The sequence below is a fragment of the Microcaecilia unicolor genome, chromosome 3 (genome assembly GCF_901765095.1).
Source record: "Microcaecilia unicolor chromosome 3, aMicUni1.1, whole genome shotgun sequence".
NCBI lineage: Eukaryota > Metazoa > Chordata > Amphibia > Gymnophiona > Siphonopidae > Microcaecilia > Microcaecilia unicolor.
In genome coordinates, this window is record NC_044033.1 from 217,018,734 (window position 1) to 217,043,995 (window position 25,262).

At 42.0% G+C, this 25,262-nt stretch overlaps 2 protein-coding genes across 2 annotated transcripts in view; both read right to left on the reverse strand.

Moving 5' to 3' along the window:
* Positions 1 to 1,505: 1,505 nt before the first annotated feature.
* On the reverse strand, positions 1,506 to 2,705 carry LOC115464357 (gastrula zinc finger protein XlCGF52.1-like). Its single transcript, XM_030194746.1, has one exon. It carries the CDS (start codon positions 2,703 to 2,705, stop codon positions 1,506 to 1,508), a length of 1,200 nt encoding a protein of 399 aa, XP_030050606.1.
* A 3,230-nt stretch (positions 2,706 to 5,935) lies between these two features.
* LOC115464358 overlaps positions 5,936 to 25,262 on the reverse strand; it is a 31,039-nt gene continuing 11,712 nt past the window's right edge. Inside the window, exons 4-6 of the mRNA XM_030194747.1 lie at positions 16,929 to 17,042; positions 10,284 to 10,412; positions 5,936 to 6,126 (exon numbers count right to left, since the gene is read on the reverse strand). Coding sequence (XP_030050607.1) covers positions 5,936 to 6,126; positions 10,284 to 10,412; positions 16,929 to 17,042 — 434 coding nt within the window. The remainder of the gene's footprint in view (positions 6,127 to 10,283; positions 10,413 to 16,928; positions 17,043 to 25,262) is intronic.

Genomic DNA, 25,262 nt, shown 5'->3' on the forward strand with positions numbered 1-25,262 from the left:
ATGAGTGGGTGGTCTGCTGCCAAAGACCTCTTAAAGTTACAAAGCACTGGGCAGTGTACCACACCAGGCTCCGTTGGTATGACGTCACCCAGATGTAAGGATACCTGTCCTGCTGTCCTCAGAGAACTGCTACATTTAAATAACTTCATTATCTTGCTACTTTTTGGGGTTCTACCAGGTACTTGTGACTTGGATTGGCCACTGTTGGAAGAAGGATACTGGGCTGGGCAGACTTCTACGGTCTACGCCCTGATCGTGACTGAATAGATATGAATGGGCTGGAGTGTAAACTTTAAGGGGATTCGACATTAGCTTCAGAGCGTTTAGTACAAGAGTGCTGGGCAGACTTCTACGGTCTATGCCCTGAGAATGGCAAGGACAAATCAAACTCGGGTATACATATAAAGTATCACACACCATGTAAAATGAGTTTATCTTGTTGGGCAGACTGGATGGGCCGTACAGGTCTTTATCTGCCGTCATTTACTTTTCTACTAAGTTACTATGTCTGATCCAGTATGGCTATTCTTATGTTATGTTCCACAGATATGGTCATTCAGCAATCTCGCCCAACACCATCCAATTAGGTCTCAGCTGAATAAAAAGTAAAAATAGGAAGAATTCACCAAAGAGGTTTAATAAGACAGGAGACGGCATGCCGTCAAAAAGTTGAAGCCGGTTTCCCCCAGCAGCCGCCATATTAGTGTACCCAAAACAAACCCCTCAAAACCTCCCCAACTCCCTTCCTAAATAATGCAAAACCATGGAGGTTTAATAAAACAATATAAACCTCACAAGTTTGCTATTGTTTTTCAACAATGTCTGCAAATGCTTTGGGTTACTCAATATGGCGGCAAGCTTCAGCCCACATAATGGGCCAGATAGGCTCATGACATCTCCAGTCTTATTAAACCTCCTTGCAATTCACTCTCATTAGGCAGGCAGGCAGGCAGGCAGTCAGTAGATCCAGTAAATCTCCTAGCTGAGTCACTATCCTCTTCTTTCTTCTGGCTGACACAGGGTGCACTCCTGCTCAGGCAGACATGACCTTCAGTCTAGAACCTCCTTTTTTCTCTTAAGTTCTCAGAATCTCCAAGTACCAGTGAAAAGTGCCTTGCTGTTAAGCAAAATGAAGTATATAAACTATGTAAATTAAACTAAACATTATCTCCTTTTTACCTTCAGGTATCCACTAGTTCTTTTAACTTTTTCACGGGCTTATATGGTCTTTCTCCTGCTGCAGAAGGTCCATGGCCTATAGCTGCATCAAGGATATCATCGCCCTCTAATATATATATACACTACTGCTATCACCATCATTAACCCTAACACAATACTAATGCTGGGCACCCTTTTCTGAGTGAGGTGCATTTTTCTTGTATCCATCCTGTCATAATTCGATTGAACTGGTCATCTTGATAAGATTTGGTGCAGGTGTCATACATGGTCACCACGAGAAGGAACCCAGCAAGACCCAAAGAAAACCATCCGATTCTCCTCCCCCTTCAGATATGAACAGCAAGTCGCTGACCTCTCTGCAGGCCTCCAAAGTGTGTCTTTTCATGTTTTCTCAGGCCATTTAACTGTCTAAAATGTTTATCACATCTTAAACATGAAAATGGTTTCTCTTCTGTATGAATCTTTTCATGACATCGCATTGTAGATTTGTGACTGAAGGTTTTACCACATTTGGAACATTTAAATGGTTTCTCTCCCGTATGGATCCTTTCGTGTCTGCTCAGCTCAGACTGGCGATTGAAGATTTTATCACACTCAAAACATCTTAATTCTCTCTCTCTCACGTGGGTCATTTCGTGTTTTCTCAGGCCACTTATCTGTCTAAAGTATTTACCACATTCTGCACAATGAAATAGCCCCTTTTCTGTGTGAATCTTTTCGTGTCGTCTCACTGCAGATTTATGCAGGAAGGCTCTACCACACTCTTGACAGTTAAATGGTTTCACTCCTGTATGAATCATTTCATGGCGTCGCATTGCAGATTTGTGACTGAAGGCTCTACCACATTGAGAGCATTTAAATGGTTTCTCCCCTGTATGGATCCTTTCATGTCGTCTCAGTTCAGATTTGTGAATGAAGATTTTGCCACAATAAAAACATGTGAATGGTTTTCTGGTTTGGAGCCTTTCAAGCATCCTACGGTTTGAATTCAGTGCAAAGCTTTTCTCACATTCTGTATATGTTAAAGGTTTCTCTCCAGCGTGATAAAACTGATGAAGTTTCAATTGAGATTTGTGCGTAAAACATTTTTTGCATTCATTACATGCAAAAAGCATGCCTCCTCTGTGAAATTTCTTTTTTTCTGTGAGGTCTGACTTGCTGGCAAAGCTTTTCTCTCCTTCAGTCCATGCAAACTTGTTCTCACTTCTTTGATATTGTTGGATCCATCTGTGATTTGAATTCTTTGTGAACTTGTTCACATATTCAGTTAGGTCTTGGTGTTCGATCCCATGTGAGCTCGGGGTACAGCTTTCCCAAGTATCGGAACCTGGAGATAAACGCTTTCCTGCCCTGACATTCTGAAACTGTACAAACTCTGAGCGGCGTTTGGAATATCTTTCACCTTCAGCGAGCGTGTTCAGTATCTCTCCGTTTTGGATTCTATCTTCATGGTCGGAAGAAAGATCTTGTCTGTATCTGAAGGCGTCTTTATGGTCCCATTGTGCCCTCTGCTGCCCACTGTACATTCTCTGCCTCGCACTATTGTTCCTTAATGCAATATCTATTGGATAAAAACAAGAATATGTACATTAGTTTTACAGTTATAATAACGAAATAACCCAATAACCCATCAACCCAACTTAAGTGCCTAAACCCTGCAACACAACAAAACCAAGGCTTGTAGTAGACAATGCATAACTCTTCCTCTCTACGATTCCCCAATGTGTCTCTAACACATGAACCTTATCCACCACACCAACTCCTTGTATTTGTTTCTCTACTGGAGAAGGAGAACGCTTCTACACATTGAGCCTGCAAATAGGTGGGAAAATGTGGGATACAAATGTAACAAATAAAATAAATAAATAAATAAATAAATATGATCCTTTAAATGACTTAAATTGGCTTTGTATGACATATAGGGGATAATTCTATAATATACAGTGTCTGGAAAAAAAAGAGACTCCCAACATTTTTCCAGATAACTCAAAAAATGTCCTACTGCAGCAGAAACTTTAGCTTGAAATTCAAGATGTTTCCGAATACTTTATTTTTCAACAGGATGGAGCAGCTCCAGCGCTTTCAGATCTTAATGAAACCCCAAAACTCATTGAGTGAACAGCTCAGTGGTGTTGAAAATTTTATGAATGTATCAAGTATGAATGAGAAAACAAAACAGAAGTTGATTATATGGATATTAGTTAATTTCTTTACACACATACATGTAATTTATTTTGCATATTTATTCATTTTGTTTGTTGTTTGTATGGTTATAGACTTCTTAACTTCTGAGGCAGGCGCCCCGGGGCCGAAACACAGATCTGCATCGAGTCCAACTAATAAAACTGCTTTTTACCCTCAAGTTGGAACTGTATCGGTCCTCCCCTACTTTCATTTTTGCTCTGAATGTTGAAGGAGGACACTTTGAACACAAAATATGAATTAACTAAGACCACCCCCCCCCCCATCCCCATTATACTAATGTATTTTCAAAGGTGATACAGTACAGTCTTGATTACCCGACCTAAACGGGACAGACACGTTGTCGGGTAAGTGAAAAGTCAGGTAATACGGAAAACACTGCATAAACTCCTCAAACAATGAAGAAAAAAAAAGACAGAGAGAGTTCCCGCTTTTCAAAAATTGTTCTAAAAATAGATTTTTTTTCATAGAAATAAATGCAATGACGTCACTAGGGGCTTTGTCAGATAACCAAGACTGTGCTGTACTAAGGGTTAGATTCAGTAAATGCCACTAAAAAATCAGCGCTCAATGTTTTTCTATAATGGGTGCTCAAAGATGAGCCCCTGTTATAGACTAGGATTGAGTGGCGATTTCGGTGACCAAATTTGGGCTCCAGGACTTACGCGCCTGCTGAAATCACGTGTAATTCCCGGCCCGCTCATCCCCGGTATTCTAAAACACTGTGCGCAAATTTTAGGAATGTCCTGACCCATGGCCACGCCCCCTTTTGGGTTGCATGCCACAGGATTTGGACACACATTGTTATAGAGTAGTGCGTTGCAAGATGTGTGTTCAAATTCAATGATTGTCTCTAATTGGCTCGTTAGAACACCAGATTGGCACCCAAAATACAGAATCTGGAGGGAAATGCTTTCTAGACACCATGTAGTTCGCTTACATTTAGGCCCCAGAGGGCACCTATATTCTCTAAAGCAGGGGTTCCCAAACACTTTTGGTTCACGGCACCCTTAGTGTCCGAGCAATTTTTCGCGGCACCCTCCTTGCCACATGGGTCTCCGCATCCCCCCTGGCTACATGGATCTCCCTTTCCCTGCAGCCCCCTCCTCTCACACCAGCATACTTCTCCTCCCTGAAAGTTCAGCACACATCTCCCTTCCCTGCAGCCTCCTCTTCCCAGAAAGTCCACACACCATTCCCTGCAGCCCCTCTCCTCCCATAAATCCAGCACAACTCTGCCTTCCCCAAATCCAGCATCGCTCGCTATATTCCTTCCTGCAGGTCCAGGATCGCTGCCGCTTCCTTCTCCTACCACTACTGCAGTACTTGCAGCTTACATTTTCGGGCCGTCTGCGATTCACAGAGGCACTCCGGGGCCTTCCCAGTCTGCCGCGTCCGGCCCTCTCTGATGCAACTTCCTGTTGCGAGGGCCGGTCACAGCGGAGGGAAGTCCCAGCAGTGCCTAATGTGAATCGCGGACGGCCCGAAAACGTAAGCTGCAAGCACTGCAGCGGCAGGGGAAGAAGCAGGAAGCAGCAGATTCCAGAACTGCGGGAAGGGAAACTAGGGAGCGATGCTGGTTTGTGGGAAGCGGGAGGGAGGTCAAGATTTGCCGTGGCATCCCTGAGAGTTCGCTGCAGCGCACCAGGGTGCTGCGGCGCACAGTTTGGGAACCGCTGCTTGTGACTACAGGTGAAATACTCGCCAATAATTTGGTTGTGAGCACTTGTGCCAGCCACAGAGCTGATACAGCTGCTTGCACCTAAATGCCAGCGATAATGCATGTAACTTACAGCGTTCTATTAGCTATGTTTACGGTTTATTATTTATAGTCTGCCTTTTTCCAGTTGGAGAACAAAGCAAACACACATAATATAAAACAATTCTGCATTTCGATTTGATTCCCGAAGCAGGCACGTGTGGCGCTGAAACGCAGGACTGAGCGGAATCATTTTAGCTATCATTTTCAACAAACCACTTGCTTTGGAACTCTATTAGTCTGCCCCCTTCTTTTTTTCTTCTTTTCTTGTATACATATTTCCTGACTCGGCAATGGGGGCCAAAAAGGGGGGAGGGGAAGACATCTTGATTATAAGTTGAATACTGTCAGCAATGCTTGGGAATGGAATGTGGTTATAACCAAGATTCCACCATGTTTGGCTGCCTATATGTAGTCACCGTGGCGGAGACTTGCTAACCAGTGTTTAAGCATGGGTGGCCTGCACAGTTTGGCGGGATGCGGCTCTGGACACCTTGTTGGGCAGAGTGGATGGACCATGCGGGTCTTTATCTGCCATCATTTACTCTGTGTGTGTTTTATTGTTCCCAAAATGCTTTCCACATGATTAATCTTACCTTTTATGCCTTAAATATCTTCCTGAATAGGGTAAATATTGAGATTTAACTTTAAAACACCCTAGTCTGGTTTTGCTTTATACCCACAGCCACCTCTTTTCTACTAATAGTCACACCCAGCTGCAGCAAACCTCAGACCTTCCAGCTTAAAGAAAATGAATCCTGGCTTTGTAATAAAAAAGTAATTGAAAAACAAGAATTACATTTCAAAGTCTATATGAAAAGCTTGCAATTCTATACAGAACACAACAATGATTTTATTATAAAAGGGATTTAGCTTACTGTTGCTGGTATCAATAACCCGCACTCCTCCATCCTGCTGGCTCCTGACAAAAGGCTCTTCCATTTTCAGCATCTTTGAAGTGGGTTCTGGATCGTAACCTTGTCTGCCTATTTGAAAAAGGAGAAATTAGGTCTTACCTGCTCATTTTCTCTCCTTTAGTCCCACCAGACCAGTCCAGAACAAGAGGCGGTAAATATGAAAGATAACAAATGTGTATAAATGTGTACAACTTGCCCTGTATAACTGACAAGGAAAAAAAAATCTAATAAATCTAAGTTATTTAGGGCAGGTTATACACATTTGTTAACTAGTAGATGGAGACAGAAAACAAATGCTATGAGCTCTGACCATAAGTATTTTTGAAATAATAAAGAAATGGTATAGGTGACTTCTATTTTGTCTGAGTTGCTCTGTCCAAACCAGTTCTTTTTCCTGCCTTTTTCTTTTTTTAATGCAACACAAGACAATCTTATCCCTTAATGAAAACTAATACTACAGAAATATTGAGGAGCGAAGGCAGCGCAGTACCCTTATAGAGCAGAGCTCATGGCATTTGTTCTCTGTCTCCATCTGCTGGTTGGTTCTGGACTGCTCTGGTAAGGATGCTAAGGAACTGGGAAATATCTTCTGTTTTTGAAGATTCAGGGAAATCAGCATAACACATGCAACATTTGGATAAAGGAGAAATGATGGGAATGCTGTGAACTCTGAAAAAGTATGTATCCTGGATGACCCCCCCCTCCTTCTAGATTAAATGATGATCACAGATTTCACCCCAATGTTATAAAGCTAGCACAAAATGCGAGTCCAAACTCTGAACTTTACATCTATTTAAAGTGTTTTCCTTTTCCTTTCTATTTTTCCATTTGAGGGAGGAAAATACTTCAGCAGCTGAAATGGCTCTAGGCACCCACTTATCAGGTAATCACATGCCGAACAGCTTCACATCCAGCATATTATGAGTCTAACAAACCTCCCAAAGTGATTTAAAGAATCAAATGCATAGTCTGAAGCAATCATTTATGCACAGGGCTGCAGCTTCCCTTTCTCAGATAACAACCATAGGGGCCTATTAACACAACAGCAGTAAGGGGGATCAAAGCAGGTAAGACACAGAGGAGGACTACAGACAGCGAAAAGCAGAAAAGAACGAGGGTGGCTTACAAACTGGGAAGGGCAATCCAAGGTCAAGAGGAGGGGGGAAAAGTGGAGGATCCACTCGTACATACCACCCGACAATGATCTCTTCTCTCACTTGCACCACAGCTCATTCCCCACACTTCCATTCTAGTCACTCTCTTCCTGTCATCCTCTAATCTCTTTCTTCCCTTCACTCTCCTTCAGCCATTTTCTCCCATCATATTCTCTCCTCTCCCCTTGCCTTAGCTTCAACTCCACATTCACCCAGTCACTTTCTTCCCCCCCACCCACCACTTCCTAGCATCACATCCTCAGTCCCATCCCTAACACCTTCACTCACCCTTCCTAGACTGTAAGGGGCACAGAGAAAAAAAAACGTGGCAGTGCAACGCCTTAGGCTATGTCCTCCTCTCCTGCTACCTGTGCTGACTGCTTTGCTTTCAAGTGCATGTATAAGATGTAACATTCAGGCCCTGGGAAGAAGAGAAGGAGAATGTGACCCAATATGCTGTGTTGCTGCTGTCCTCCTCCAAGCCTCTGGGTGGCAGAAGATGAAGAAGAAGATGATAGCAGTTGCAGAATAAGGGAACAAGAGGGCTACCTTCGTTGCCAGTACTGCAGCTTTGGGTTCATCCCTGTTTACCTGTGGCAATGGCTAAATTTTGCAGCTTTTTACAAAGCATTCTGGTAGTCCAGAGAGTTGATTATGACTAAGAAAATCATAAGAACATAAGCGTTGCCATACTGGGACAGACCACAAAGGTCCATCAAGCTCAGTATCCTGTTTCCCAACAGTGGCCAATCCAGGTCACAAGTACCCGGCAAGATCCCAGCACAGAAAAACAAATGTTATGCTGCTTATCCTAGAAGTATTCAGTTTAAAAAATGTTAGGCTTTCACTTTCTCCAACACTGCTACTCACACCTCACAAAAATATATATAGGAGAGTGTATATAGAAACACTTAATAGTCTTAGAATTTAAATGAGGTAGAGTCTCTACCTCATTTAAATTTTAAGATTATTAAGTGTTTCTATATACACTCTCCTATATATATTTTTGTGAGTTTTGAGTATCCTAGAAGTAAGCAGTGGATTTTTTTTTCCAAATTCTTAATAATGTTAAACATCTTACATAGCTGAATCCAGTGTGTATTCTTTGCATTGCACCAGGGGGTAGCAAATCAGCTGCTGATAAAAGTTTTCCAATCAAGACAAACATGAGCCACACAAAATTAAAAAAAAAAAAAAAAAAGACAACAGTTTAGAAGAAGATAAACCAGTATTCAGAACATACAGGAAAGGATGGAAAGAAATGACTTTCTACTGCAATTTTAAAAATTTTGCTGTAACGAATAAAGCTCAGAAACACATACACATCTGCCTCACTTGCCACCATTATGAATAATGCTTTGTACATTTCAGATCAAGAGACAGTGAAACCTTTGGAGGTCTTCCTGTTGCAATAACCAGGGCTATCTGAGGGTTCCCTTAGATTTGGTTGGTAGAGAAGTGATTGGAAAAGCACCCCCCCCCCCCCCCCAGCACTTCCTTCCCCCATCCTTAGCAGCACCAGAGAGTGAGAGGTAGAATATAAGTTATTATAGCAGTTGTCCTCTCAAATAGAAAACATAGGAAAACAAGGGGGTTATGGCATATTGTCAAAATCACAGAGACAAACTAAAAAGATAAAGACAAATGGTCACTGAAATTCAACCGTTTACAGTATAGGATAAACTGCCCAAATTACAACTGTCACTCAATTGTGTAGCAATTACAGCAGCTGAAAAGCCACATCTCGTGCCAAAAGGACTAATGGAAGCCTGCAGATTCAAGTGTGGTACACATATAGAGTTCCAGAGTAAGAAACTATTGGAACATCTCGATGATTAAGAAAACCAGGGAAGGAGAAATAACATACATTTGAACGGAATACCCAAAGTGTGAGATTTGGAGCTGCAGCAAAGATGGAAAGATGGATGTTGAATGCATTGGGCCTACTGCAGGATGGAGAATCAAGGGAGGTGAGAAGAGAGTACACATCGTGGGCATGCCCAGAGGCCCTGTCATGGCTAACATTTTGAATTATGCACACAAGGCCAAGTTAATGGCTCTGTAGAGAGAAATCTGAAATAAAAATGGGCAAAATCTTTTATTCCATGATTTCTCTAACCAAAGGGCTGGAGAGTAGAAACACCATGAGACCTTACTGCATGGAACTCTACACCCACAAGAGAAAATTCACCTCATAGTTGCAAGCTAAGGTAAAAATAATCTAAATTAAAAACAGCGTGGAAACTTCTGAAATACCGGAGGAGTTAACTACCAAAAAATGAAATGGAGTTCAGGGAACTTGTGATTATAATAAACCTCCAGTTTAATGATTGTTCAATTTTAAGTGTTTCAGTATTGAAAATGTTAAAATGTATGGACACTGTGGTTTTTGTAAGTCATAATATTTGGGGGAAAAAAAACAGCCACAGTGAAATGGACACAGAGCGAAGGGAAACGCCTAGAGGGCAGTGGCCAGGTGTAAAGTGAAAAACTATGAAGGAGGTGAGGATAAAATTGGTCTTGGCTGAGACGCTGAAATTGGTTGTGGCAACATTGAGACTTAGAAGAAACACCAAAACAGAAAATGACAGCAGATAAAGACCATAAAGTTTATCCGGTGTAGCCATTCAAATCAACTGCCCAACTCTACAATTCCTTCTTCCCCCTTTGAGATCCCTTATGCTTCCCTCATATTTTCTTGAATTCAGATACAATCCCGGCCTCCACCACCGCCACTGATAGGCTGTTCCAACATCCATTTCTTTTTCTGTAAAGAAGTATTTTGCTCCTTTAACCCTCATCCTATGGACCCTCATCTCAGAGTCTAACAAATTATCTATAGACGAAAGGTTGGAATGTCTGGAATCTTGATTATAATTGACTCATTCTTCCTAGGCCTCCACAGGAGGCAATAACCGTTGGGGTTGGCCATTACCCTCAAAACCATCTCCCTCCCTAGCCCAGCCAACCAAATCCAGAACCATTCACTTCCTTCCACCACTCCAGCCCTGAGGCACCCCTTCAATCCTCAATCTGATTAGCCGCTGAAATGTTTATTCCAAGACACATCACCTGTTTCATGAAGTTCCTCAAATGTGTCGGTGAAGGGCGTTTTTCCTCTTTCTTCAGTCCGTGGGCGCTTAATCTTGATTCCCTCTTGCTGAAATCGGATTAACATGTCAGGTACGACATCACGGAAGCCTATTATGGGAAAAAATGGTTACAATGAGAGTAGTTCATATAAAAGTGTGTACAGGACAGTGACTTGTAACCTGTTGTCAACAATCTTAACCTTCCATCTTGTCCCCATCTATATATCTGCACTTGGCCCCTTGACTACATGGAAAGCTGTACTGTAGAAAAGCATTAGCATCATATTCATGTTATTTGAATGTTCTAATGCATGTTTATTAGGAGTTTAACTGACATATCATATCTATGTTATTTGAACGTTCTATTGCATGCTTATTACATGTTTCATTAGTATTACGCTGACATCGCATTATATCTACATTATTAGAATGTTCTATGTGATTAGATGTTTCATTAGTAGGTCACTATTCTATACTCATCCTTCTCGATCTATCTGCTGCTTTTGACACTGTTGATCACAGCCTACTCCTTGATAAGCTGTCCTCACTTGGATTTCAGGGCTCTGTTCTTTCCTGGTTTTCTTCTTATCTCTCCCAGCGTACCTTTAGCATATATTCTAGTGGATCCTCCTCTACTTCTATCCCACTATCTGTTGGTGTACCTCAGAGATCTGTCCTGGGACCTCTTCTCTTCTCCATCTATACTTCTTCCCTTGGTACTCTGATCTCATCCCATGGTTTTCAGTATCATCTTTAAGCTGATGACTCCCAGATCTACCTCTCCACACCAGAAATCTCAGCTGAAACCCAGGCCAAAGTTATCAGCCTGCCTGTCTGACATTGCTGCCTGGATGTCTCAGCACCATCTGAAACTAAACATGACCAAGTCTGAGCTTCTCATCTTCCCCCCTAAACCAACCTCTCCTCCTCCCCCATTCTTTATTTCTGTGGATAACACTCTCATCCTTCCTGTCTCATCAGCTCGTAACCTTGGGGTCATCTTCGACTCCTCCCTCTCCTTCTCTGCACATATTCAGCAGACTGCTAAAACCTGTCGTTTCTTTCTCTATAATATCAGCAAAATCCGCCCCTTCCTTTCTGAGCACACTACCAGAACCCTCATCCACACTCTTATCACCTCTCGCTTAGACTATTGCAACTTGCTTCTCACAGGTCTCCCACTTAGCCATCTCTCTCCTCTTCAATCTGTTCAAAATTCTGCTGCACGACTAATATTCCACCAGTGTCGTTATGCTCATATTAGCCCTCTCCTCAAGTCACTTCACTGGCTTCCTATCGATTTCCGCATACAGTTCAAACTCCTCTTATTGACCTATAAGTGCATCCACTCTGCAGCTCCTCAGTACCTCTCCACTCTCATCTCTCCCTACATTCCTCCTCAGGAACTCCGTTCACTGGGTAAATCTCTCTTATCTGCACCCTTCTCCTCCACTGCTAACTCCAAACTCCGTTCCTTTTATGTTGCTGCCTGGAATAGACTTCCTGAGCCGGTACGTCAAGCTCCATCTTTGGCCGTCTTCAAATCTAAGCTAAAAGCCCACCTTTTTCATGCTGCTATTAACTCTTAACCCTTACTCACTTTTTTCAGAACCCTTATTTTATCATCCTCATTTTAATATTCCCTTATCTCTTGTTTGTTCTGTCTGTCTGTCCTAATTAGATTGTAAGCTCTGTCGAGCAGGGACTGCCTTCATGTTCAACTGTACAGCGCTGCTTACGTCTAGTAGCGCTTTAGAAATGATAAGTAGTAGTAGTTGTACGCTGACGTTGCATTATATCTACGTTATTAGAATGTTCTAATGTGCATTTATCAATAGTATTACTCTGACTTCGTATTATATCTTCATTATTAGAATGTTCTATGTGATTAGATGTTTGATAAGTATTACGGTGACGTCGCATTATATCTACATTATTAGAATGTTCTATGTGATTAGATGTTTGATAAGTATTACGGTGACGTCGCATTATATCTACGTTATTAGAATGTTCTATGTGCTTATTAGATGTTTCATTAGTATTACGCTGATGTTGCATTATATCTACGTTATTAGAATGTTCTATGTGCTTATTAGATGTTTCATTAGTATTACGCTGACGTCGCATTATATCTACGTTATTAGAATGTTCTAATGTGCATTTATTAATAGTATTATGCTGATGTCGCATTATATCTACGTTATTAGAATGTTCTATGTGTTTATTAGATGTTTCATTAGTATTACGCTGACGTCGCATTAGATCTACGTTATTAGAATGTTCTATGCGCTTATTAGATGTTTCATTAGTATTACGCTGACGTCACATTATATCTACGTTATTAGAATGTTCTATGTGCTTATTAGAATGTTCTATGTGATTAGATGTTTGATAAGTATTACGGTGACGTCGCATTATATCTACATTATTAGAATGTTCTCTGTGCTTATTAGATGTTTCATTAGTATTACGCTGACGTCACATTATATCTACGTTATTAGAATGTTCTATGTGCTTATTAGAATGTTCTATGTGCTTATTATATGTTTCATTAGTATTACGCTGATGTCGCATTATATCTACGTTATTAGAATGTTCTAATGTGCATTTATTAATAGTAGTATGCTGATGTCGCATTATATCTACATTATTAGAATGTTCTATGTGCTTATTAGAATGTTCTATGTGCTTATTAGATGTTTCATTAGTATTGCGCTGATGTCGCATTATATCTACGTTATTAGAATGTTCTATGTGCTTATTAGATGTTTCATTAGTATTACGCTGACGTCACATTATATCTACGTTATTAGAATGTTCTATGTGCTTATTAGAATGTTCTATGTGCTTATTAGATGTTTCATTAGTATTACACTGACGTCGCATTATATCTACGTTATTAGAATGTTCTAATGTGCATTTATTAATAGTATTACGCTGATGTCGCATTATATCTATGTTATTAGAATGTTCTATGTGCTTATTAGATGTTTCATAAGTATTACGCTGACTTCGCATTATATCTATGTTATTTGAAAATTCTCATGCATGCTTATTAAATGTTTCATTAGTATTACGCTAACGTTGCATTATATATAAGTTATTAGAATGTTCTGTGTGCTTATTAGTTATTTCATTAGTATTTCGCTAATGTTGCATTATATCTATGTCACTTGAAAATTCTCATGTATGCTTATTAGATGTTTCATTAAGACATATTGAGGGGCATAATCGAACGGTGCCGGCGCCACAAGGGGCGGAGCCAAGCGTATTTTTAAAATACGCTTGGCGCTGGCCAAATCGCTCGCCGGGTTTATTGCAGGATTGCCGGGTTTACATGAGATGGCCGGCTTCGTTTTCCAGCCATAATGGAAACCGGGCCCGGCCATCTCAAACCCGGAGAAATGCAAGGCATTTGGTCGTGGGAGGAGCCAGCATTTGTAGTGCACTGGCCCCCCTGACATGCCAGGACACCAACCGGGCACCCTAGGGGGCACTTAAAAAAATTTAGAAAAAAAACAAAAATAGCTTCCAGGTGCATAGCACCCTTACCTTTTGGCGCTGAGCCCCCCAAAACCCACTCCCCACAACTCTACACCATTACCATAGCCCTAAGGGGTGAAGGGAGGCACCTACATGTGGGTACAGTGGGTTTTGGGGTTTTTTGGAGGCCTCAGCATTAACCACCACAAGTGTAACTACGTATGCCTGGTAGTGCTATAGAAATGATAAGTAGTAGTAGTAACGGGGGGGGGGGGGGGGGGGGGGGGGGGTGTGGAAACGGGCTGAAGTGCACTGCACCCACTAAAAACTGCTCCAGGGACCTGCATACTGCTGTCAAGGAGCTGGGTATGACATTTCAGGCTGGCAAAAACAGTTCTAGTTTTGTTTTTTTGGGGTGGGAGGGGTTGGTGACCACTGGGGGAGTAAGGGGAGGTGATCCCCGCTTCCCTCCGGTGGTCATTTGGAGTACTTTTTTAGACTTGGTTCTAAAAAGAAATAGACCAAGTCTGCCCGGCGAAATGCTCGTTCGAGCCGGCCATTATTTTTTCATTATAAGGTAAAGCTGGCCATCTCGTAACCACGCCCCCACCCCGCCTTCGCTACCCTACCAACACGCCCCCTTGAAGGTTGGCCAGCGCCACGACGAAAAAGCAGTTGGGGCTGGCCAAAATCGGCTTTCAATAATACCGATTTGGCCGGGATCAGGAGATCGCCGGCGATCTCCCGATTTGTGTCGGAAGATTGCCGGTGATCCCTTTAGAAAATGAGCTGGATTATGTCTCTGTTATTTGAATGTTCTAATGTGTGCTTATTAGAAGTTTCATTAGTATTAGTATTATGCCGACAGTATATTATATCTTTCGTATCTGAATTTCATTGCTGTTAAATGTGTATATTTTTGATCCTGTGTTATGATAGTCCTATTATTAGGTTTCAATTTGCTGTTTTCAAGTTTACCTCATTCATTGTATTTATATTTGGCCATGTTTACTATTATTATGCTATTAACAAAACTAAGTTTTATGTTAAACTGTACCTATTATACATCACCTTGGGTGAATCTCTTCATAAAGGTGGTTAATAAATCCCAATAAATAAATAAATGGTAAAGAACATTTCAATGTGGTAACTATAGCAGACAACTGGGCACGCCCCTAACAATTACCACACAACCTTTGCACATTGCGTGTTAATTTTTGTTTTTAAAGTGTGGTAAACACAAAATTTTACCACACAAGAACATAAACATTGGACAGATTGAAGATCCATCAAGCCCTCCTGTTTCTAACAGTGGTCAATCCAGGTCAAAGTACCTGGCAAGATCTCAAGAGTAGAATAGATTTTGTGCTGCTTATTCTAGAAATAAGCAGTGGATTTTCCCAACTCCATCTTAATAATGGCATATGGACTTTTCTTTTAGGAAATTATCAATAGAAATAAAACAAAATAAAATAAAACATGGAAAAGAAAATAAGATGATATTAAAATTATCCAAACCTTTTTTCAAACCCTGCTAACTGCTTTTACCACATTCTCTGGCAACGAATTTCAGTTTAATCACAGGCTAGGCGGAGAAATATTTTCTCTGATTTGTTTTAAATTTAGTTCCTAGAAGCTTCATTGCATGCCCCCTGGTCGTTGTATTTTTGGAAAGAGTAATTTACATCTACCTGTTCCACTCCATTCAGTACTGTCTAGACCTTTTTCACATCTCCCCTCAGCCATTTTTAGTAAAAGGGTTCTTTGGCACTTTAAACTATCACGTTTGCTGCACAAAGTGTGTTTACATATTTATTAAATTGGAAAATACATGGAGGGGCATTTTTGATATGACTACTAAGTCCGATTTTGGATGTTTTGCACAAACATCCAAAATCCGAACAGAAAAGGAGGTCATTTTCGAAAAAGAAAAATGTCTATTTTTTTTTTCGAAAATACTGTTTCGAACAAGGTTTTGTGCTTCGGACATTTTGTTTTTTGGTCCATTTTTGAATAAAAAATGAATAAGTGCAAAATGTAGAGACTCGTGCCATCGAGACGTAGGAGCCAGCAATTTTAGTAGACCTGTCCCCCAGACATCCCAGGAAAGCAATGGGACATCATGGATGGGTGGGCTTTGGAAGGCTCAGGGGACAAGAAAAGGGAGCAAAGGTGAGATGTGTACCTGGGAGTATTTTTATGAAGTGCATGGGAGGGCACTTTTGTGCACTTCATAAAAATGCTCCCAGGTACACATCTCACCTTTGCTCCCTTATCTTGTCCCTTCAGCCCTCCAAACCCACCCAAAACACACTGTCCCTAACTGTACACCACTACAACAGCACTTATGGGTGAAGGGGGCACATATATGTAGGTACAGTAGAGTTTTGGTGAATTTGGGAGTGGTCACAGTTTCCACCACAAGTATGACAAGCAAAGGAAGTTGCAAAACAGGAAGCTGCATCAGAAGGCGGGAGTCAGCAGAGGAGGGAAGGCCCCGGAGCAGGCATATGGGGAATCTCCTTGCATCGTGAAGGGGAGGAAGGTAAGGGATGGAAGAACAAAGGAAGGAAGGAGAGAGGAGACAAATCACAGTTTTTATATTTTAACACGGAAGCAATTTTTTTTATCGCCGTTATGCCACTGGTCCCATGGTAGTTCTGGGATCAGAATTTGCTACCCACACACTAAAACTAAGTTTTACTTTTTAGTGCGCGGGCGGGTTTGGAGGCTGAGAGTAGGCGTGCTTGCGCTAAATCAGGTAGTGTGGGTCAATCACTGCACGTTGCCAGATTATGGCAAGGTTAGCGCGTGAGCTTTTACTACCCACGCCAACTGGGAAATAGGGAAATAGAAATTGCAGCCATTTTACAGCCACACTAAAAGTGGCCTCAGCGTGTGAGAAAGCCCTGTGCTACTGATACCGCAGGCCACTTTTTAGCACTGCTTAGTAAAGGGGCCCCTATATCTTGTCTGGATTTTTGTAAGTCTCCCTTTCACTATTCCTTTCATTTCTACACTTGTCTTTTTTGTAACAAGTTGACGTCTCAATGTGAATTCAGTTTACATTTTTATTCACTTTCTGTCTTTGTTCCATCAACTTCACTGGCAAAGGCTGGTTCAGAAGGAATTTTAAACTTACTTGTGGCAGGAGTGCGAACCTGTTCAGATAGCTCTGACTCAGGAGAATTTGTGAAGGGCAGATCGTTCTCTTGTTTAACACTGACTGAGAACACGGATGTTACAACTGGAAGGCCTGTGATAAGAACATGAACAAACAAATATTAGGGTAAGGATTTAAATTTCCAACAACATGATATTCAAAGCAAGCTGAATGCCTGAACCAGGTGTCTCAGTTTTAGGAACCTAATGTTAGACAAATTTTCAACTAAGTTTATACTCCTATACTTTCAACTGAATATTCACCACTGTAGGTGGCTAAACATGAATCACCTTAATTTAGGACTGCCAGTTTTGCTTATATTCATGCACCCCTTCTATGCGTGGATGTAGCGGGTGACCGAAACTGAGGCCGAAACTGTTGTGCCCCACTCCCGTTGCCCCACCCAACCACCCGTAGAACCTACCCAGGCCTACCTTAAGAAGCCATGGTGGTCTAGAGGCCTCTTCTGGACAGAAGCGACACCTCCCAACCCCCGCTCCTGCCCGTCCTAACTGCACATTCAAAATGGCTGCTGTGAGACACAAGATTGCTGTGGGAGGTTGTAGCAGCCATTTTGAGACTGGAATTGGCATTAGCAGGAGCGACTGTAGATTGTTCCTACCAATGCCAGTTTCGACTTATGGTCGCTCCTGTTTATGCCAGTTCCAAATCTCAAAATGGCTGCCACGACCTCCCATAGCGGTCTTGTGAGGCTGCTGTAAGAAGTCACGGAAGCCATTTTGACTGCACAACCGAGATAGGCAGGAGAGGTCACTAGATCACCAGGGCTTCTTAAGGTAGACCCAGGGAAGGCCTATGGGTGGTCAAGGCAAGGGGGGGGGGGCGGCAGAGAGTGATCACTGGCAGGGGGTAGTTTCAGCCAAAAGCACTGGCTTTTCTAATCTCTGGCTTTACCGTGTGTTTTGACAGTGCTGTTTCTGCGTTTTCAGGCTAATTACCATTATACTGCTCGATACTAGGCTTCTGCGCTCATCATCCTGACGGAACCTGAACCCGATCACATTACCCGCTATATAAGGACTTCACCATAAGGCACCAATATAACTAAGCTATTAGTAGTGTATCATGCTGAAAGAGCAGTTCCATAGAACAGGTAATGCTCCTTTGGGAGGAATTCCATGAGTGTAATATCAAATGGAATGAAACCAGGGGTGTAGCCAGACCTCACGGTGGGAGGGGTCCAGAGCCAGAGGATGGGGGCACATTTTGAGTGCTGCCCCCTCCTCCGCCACGCCTTGCCTCCTCACCCCCCTCCCCAACACCTCACCTCCTAGCCCCCCCACCACCTCGCCCCTTCCCCTCACAAACAAATACCTTTGCTGAGCGTCAGCGTGTACAGGAGGAGAAAGAAAGAAGGGGCAGGCAGCGAACGCGGCTGCGCCGGAGACTGGCCTGAAAAAGGCTTCGGCTGGCGGGGGATGGGGACCCCCGTCAGCCAAACCAGGGGCCCGGACAAAATTTGCAGGGGCTCAGGCCTCCGTGGTCCCCCATAGCTACACCCCTGAATGAAACTCCAGGGCTCAAGCACCTGATTCATATATTTTGTGTCCTGTTCTACTTCTGGATTTTCAGTTTGGCTATGCTATGCACCTGATTCATATATTTTGTGTCCTGTTCTACTTCTGGATAGTGCTAGGCAGACTTATACGGTCTGTGCCAGAGCCGGTGGTGGGAGGCGGGGATAGTGCTGGGCAGACTTATACGGTCTGTGTCAGAGCCGGTGGTTGGGAGGCGGGGCTGACTTATACGGTCTTTGCCCTGAAGAGCATAGGTACAATGAAAGGGTATACACAAAAAGTAGCACACATGAGTTGTCTTGTTGGGCAGACTGGATGGACCATGCAGGTCTTTTTTCTGCCGTCATCTACTATGTTACTTCTGGATTTTCAGATTGACTATGCTATGCTATGTGATTCTTATATTCCGCTAAGTTCAAAAAAGGATTCTAAGTGGATTACAGACAATAATTCCTTCATTCAGGAGAATTACAATAAAAAAAACATCTATAGACTTTAAACTAAAATACAACCCTCATCATCACTATGAAATATTTTTCTCATCAAACAAAAATGACTTTAGCACTCTTCGAAAAGAATAATATTGTGGTATTCTCCGAATTTCCAAAGGCAATCTGTTCCAAAGCTTCACTCCCTGATATAAAAAGGACAGCTCTAGCATGGACTTGTTTTGAATACCGTTAAAAGATGGATAATTTAATTTCAAACTACGTTCTGACCTAGCTGAGGAAAAAGATGATGGAAAATCCACATAATTCATCAAATTGTCAGAGCCATCTCCATACAACAATTTATATATCATACAAACTAGCTTAAACTGTAATCTCAAGTACACAGGAAGCCAATCCCCCTTTAATAAGGGGGATGCTCTTTCATAGTTTCCCAGACGATAAATCAACCTTGCAGCTGTATTCCGTAAAAACTGCAATAATCCAAATATGGAATTAAAACTGCCTGGGACAGTGTTCTAAAATTATCTGGGTTGAGCTTAGAGTGAATTGCTCTTAACTGACGTAATCAGAATTAAAAAAAATATTTTTTTTTAGATAAGGTCTTCACATACACATGTAATTAAAAGGTTAAACCTGAGTCGATTATAACTCCCAATACTTTTGAATGACCTTCAATCACTAATATCTCACCTGTTCCCAATTCCAAACGCTTCGCTGGCAACTTCTCATAATCTCCAAACCAGACAACCCTAGGGGGGGGGGGGGGTCTTTTACTAAAGATTAGCTTGAGTTATCAGCAGCAGGGCCCATAGGAATAAAATTATCCTTAGCCCAATTATCAGCTTTAATAACAATCTCATTCAAAAATACCATGTGTTCATCTTCAGATAAACGCCCCATTCCTATTCTCAGGGGCAATCGGCCTTCACTTCTCTCTCTCTCTCTCTCTCAATAACACTGCTCCAAAGGTAAGAATTTTGTTCGAATGTTTTACGTGCCCCTAGCACACATTCCACTTCCAATTACTCCCAGTTATTTGTCTTTTGGCCTTCTGAACTGCCGCTCCATTTGCTCCAATACTACTATGTTCTATGATCTTCCGCCTGAGACTTAAGACAGATTTCCTTGGTCTCACGGAAACATGGCTCAAAGAGGGTGAAGAGGGTTACCTTTACTGATCACTGCCTCAGGGTTACTCTGTATATCATTTGCCTGTACTTCGAAATGTGGCAGAGGGCTAGCTGCTATAGTTTCCTCAATCTATTTCCATTGATATTTTTATTTTATTTTATTTTATTTTTGTTACATTTGTACCCCGCGCTTTCCCACTCATGGCAGGCTCAATGCGGCGGGCAATGGAGGGTTAAGTGACTTGCCCAGAGTCACAAGGAGCTGCCTGTGCCGGGAATCAAACTCAGTTCCTCAGGACCAAAGTCCACCACCCTAACCACTAGGCCACTCCATATTTTGATTTTAAAGCTTGTGTAGACACCCTTAGTATACCTCATGTAACTACTTTTCTCACTTTCCTCTTTCACCTGGGCTTTCACCAATGTATTTACTTTCCTACTCATCAGGCAGGGCACACTCTTGATTTGGTTATTTCTTCAGACTCTGCGGTCAATTTCTCTAGTCTGCTGCTCTACTGGTCCGACCACTTTTTTCTTAAAATTTCCTTCACCTTAACAATACCTTTGCCATCTCCTCAGGAATTTTTCACAGTTTGTTGGTTTCATAATATAGACCCTTCCTCCTGTACTCCGCTTGTTACATTTTCCCCCACAGGATTTCCTTACCGTAACGGTAGGCGACCAGTCACTTGGATGAACTCTGTTTTAAAGTTCCTATACTTATTCTCAGGCACCACTTACATTAGTTTCCATTTGTCATAAATAAATCCCCTTGGCACCATACTGGACTTAAATTGCTTAAGCATCAACATAAATGAGCAGAATAGCTGTGGCAGGAAAAAAAAAATCAAACACAGGAATTGCTGCAACATTGTAAATCTCTATCTCGCCTTTACTCATTCCATCTTGGAGAGGCTAAAAAAACCCTTATTTCTCAAAATTTACTGATTCCTCTGCCAACCCAGCGAAAAACTCTTCAACACTGTTAATAAGCTGACTGGATCCAAGGCCATTACCCCTTCAATTTCAAAACCTTCTGCCAAGTCCTTAGCTCAATATTTCTCATCTAAAATCGAGTCTCTCTAGGACTCTTTTGCTGTTATTCCAAAAGATGCAAAACCAACTATTCAGACAGATGATTCTGAATAGGCCTATGACTGCTCCTCATCTTCTCTTTCTACTACTTGGGTCGGTTTTCACACTACATTTATCCAATACCCTTAGCTCAGTGCATCTAACTACATGTTCTTGATACTCTTCTTGGCTTAAAGTCTCCAGGCATGGCCTGCTCTCCTTATCTCTCTGAATGATTACTTAACGTTTCTCTTTGGGTGTGATCCAGAAAGCAGTTATTCGCTGAATACTGAAAAAAGTGAACTTAGATCCATCCTGCACATCGAATTATTGACTGATCTCTAATCTGCGCCTCCTTTCCAAGCTAGTAGAAAAGCTAATCGTTCACTTGTGAGAAATCTAATGTCAATAAAGGTGTTGTATTGCATCCCTGAGAAGCCGTATTTCGTCAGGCCTATAGAACTTAAACTCGTCACCAACTCCACGCCATTCTTGAAAGAGGCAGTGTCCCTAGATCTCATGGGCACTGAAAGAGATCGGCATTGTGGACACGGTCCTATAATGGTTTTTCCAGTTTTCTTTCAGACTGAACTTTTATAGTTAGCTTTTCTTCTCTAAGCTTTTCAGAGTACAAGCTTTCCTGTGGCATCCCTCAGGGATCTCTCTTATCTCCTTTATTGTTCAATATTTTTTTAAGCCCTCTCACAATTTTTATTCAAGACTACAATATTAAAGCCTTCATCTATGCTGATAATATTTCCCCACATCACCCCTTTCTTCTGATCTTACTCCACTGCAATCCTGTTTAACAGCAGTAACCTCCTGGCTCAATCGTCACAAGCTAATCCTAAATCCGGAGAAGACAATCTCTTGTTGGATCACAGGAAAACCACTTACAAACAACTGTGCAACCATCTTTCAATAGACAGTTCTCATCTGTTAACTCCTTTAGTTATCTGGAGTGATTACAGATTCCAAATTATCACTTGAAGAGCACATTTCTCACATTCATAAGATTTATTTTATTTTTTTGAACTGTGCAAAGTTTGATCTCTACAAAATATTTTTTAAACATTATATACCTTAATTCACGCTTTTTTAGTATCATGCATTGATTACCGTACCTCTGTTTACGCTGGTGTCAGCAAACTACAATTGAAAAGATTACAAACCCTGCAACATTCAGATGCTCATCTGATATGTAGGGCTCACAAATATGACTGTTCTATTATTAAAAAAAACTTCAACCAATTCAGAACACTGCCATTCGCTTGATTTATTCTTTATCTAAAATAGGTCATAATTCTCCCTTTTTGTGTATCTTCATTGGTTTCCAGTTAAGGCAAAAATATTAAGTTTTATTCTTTTCTTTTTAAGTTTCTACAAGGTGATGCACCAGCCTTTATGTATGATCTTTTTGACATTCATAAAGACACAGTCATTGGTTAGCCCTTTTCATTTTTCATATCCTAGGGGGAAAAAAATGAACAAAACTATTTAATTGCTCCTTTGCTTTTCAGGCTCTAAAACTCTGGAGAATTCTTCCAACCCAATTCAAGGTTACTTTCTTTTGATCAAACTGCATTGGCTGCCTATACAGTATAGAACCTGATTCAAAATCCTATATCTCTCTTGCAAGCCTATCGTTCTGGTGAACCTTGCTATCTTACTAGTGCTCCATCACACTCTATCAGATCATTTGATTCCAATCGACCACTCTCACCAGCTACCTGGAAAGCACATTACGAATTCACAGGTACTTGGCCTTCTTTTTTCTTGCACTAACACTATGGAATGCTCTTTCACCATCGATTTGGCTGGAACTAGTGTTTGAAAAATTTTAATCACTCATATAGCGCCTAGTGTTCTGCGCCGAAATCATGCATATTCCGTAACAATTCATGTAACTTAGGGCCCCTTTTACTAAGCCGCATAGGTGCCTATGTGCGCTAAACGAGCACCAAATTGGAGTTACCGCCCGGTTACTGTGTGGCCCTTGCGGTAATTTCAATATTGGCGCACATCCATTTTCGGCAAAATGTTTTTAAAAAAGAGGCCTTTTTTACAGGCGTGCTAAAAAATGGATTAGCGAGCACCCAAAACCCGCGCCTACACTACCGCAAGCCATTTTTCAGCGCGCCTTTGTAAAAGGATTCCTTAATTGGCTTAACAAGCTAATCGGTGTTGATAACAGGTTTTAACGAGCAATAATGAGCATTAATTGGCAATAATTAGAATTTATGTGCACAACTCGCTAAGCGTATTCTGTAATACACAGCGCCTATATTCTAATGTGTGCAAGCAAAAGGGGCATGGTTATGGGTGGGGAAATGGGCGTTTCATGGGCGTTCCCCTTCTTTTTTCAATCTACACCTCTTCCCTGGGCTCCCTGATCTCATCTCATGGTTTCCAATATCATCTCTATGCTGACGACACCCAGCTTTATCTCTCCACACCAGACATCACTGCGGAAACCCAGGCCAAAGTATCGGCCTGCTTATCCGACATTGCTGCCTGGATGTCCAACCGCCACCTGAAACTGAACATGGCCAAGACAGAGCTTATTGTCTTTCCACCCAAACCCACTTCTCCTCTCCCTCCACTTTCTCTCTCTCATCCTCTCCGTCTCATCTGCCCGCAACCTCGGAGTCATCTTCGACTCCTCCCTCTCCTTCTCTGCTCACTTCCAGCGGACAGCCAAGACCTGTCGCTTCTTTCTCTATAACATCAGCAAAATTCGCCCTTTCCTCTCTGAGCACACCACCCGAACTCTCGTCCACTCTCTCATTACCTCTCGCCTTGACTACTGCAACCTACTCCTCACTGACCTCCCACTTAGACATCTATCCCCCCTTCAATCCGTTCAGAACGCTGCTGCTCATCTTATCTTCCGCCTGGACCGATATGCTCATTTCACCCCTCTCCTCAAGTCACTTCACTGGCTTCCGATCAGGTACCGCATCCAGTTCAAGCTTCTCCTACTAACCTACAAATGCACTCAATCTGCAGCCCCTCATTACCTCTCTACCCTTATCTCCCCTTACGCTCCTACCCGAAACCTCTGCTCACAGGACAAATCCCTCCTCTCTGCACCCTTCTCCACCACTGCCAATTCCAGGCTCCGCACTTTCTGCCTCGCCTCTCCCTATGCTTGGAATAAACTTCCTGAGCTCATACGCCAAGCCCCCTCCCTGCCCATCTTCAAATCCTTGCTCAAAGCCCACCTCTTCAATGTCGCCTTCGGCACCTAACCATTCTACCTCTATTCAGGAAAACTCTAGACTGCCCCAATTTGATTGTCTGCACATAAGTACATAAGTAGTGCCATACTGGGAAAGACCAAAGGTCCATCTAGCCCAGCATCCTGTCACCGACAGTGGCCAATCCAGGTCAAGGGCACCTGGCACGCTCCCCAAACGTAAAAACATTCCAGACAAGTTATACCTAAAAATGCGGAATTTTTCCAAGTCCATTTAATAGCGGTCTATGGACTTGTCCTTTAGGAATCTATCTAACCCCTTTTTAAACTCCGTCAAGCTAACCGCCCGTACCACGTTCTCCGGCAACGAATTCCAGAGTCTAATTACACGTTGGGTGAAGAAAAATTTTCTCCGATTCGTTTTAAATTTACCACACTGTAGCTTCAACTCATGCCCTCTAGTCCTAGTATTTTTGGATAGCGTGAACAGTCGCTTCACATCCACCCGATCCATTCCACTCATTATTTTATACACTTCTATCATATCTTGTCCATTAGATTGTAAGCTCCTTTGAGCAGGGACCCTAGTAGTGCTTTAGAAATGTTAAGTAGTAGTAAGCAGTTATAGAATATGCCCCTGTGAACCTAAATCTACATGCTGGCATTTACACCATATTTCCCTTGGTGTAAATGGATACGCGTAGTTTTAAGCACTCTATCAACTAAGCGAATTCTACGTACCGCGCCTAACTATAGGCACCACTTACAGAATACGTTTAGGCGGAAATTTATTCTCTGTAGAGTTTTCAGGAGCCACACATAGAATCCAGCCCATTATTTCAGTCTTGCTTTTGGTAAGCAGCATGCGCGCGCAAAATACCTCAGAGTTGATTAATTATATACGAGATACGAATGTTAGA

Excerpts from the sequence above, each read along its gene's own strand:
- LOC115464357 (XM_030194746.1), bottom strand. The coding sequence starts at position 2,705 with ATGTACAGTGGGCAGCAGAGGGCACAATGGGACCATAAAGACGCCTTC.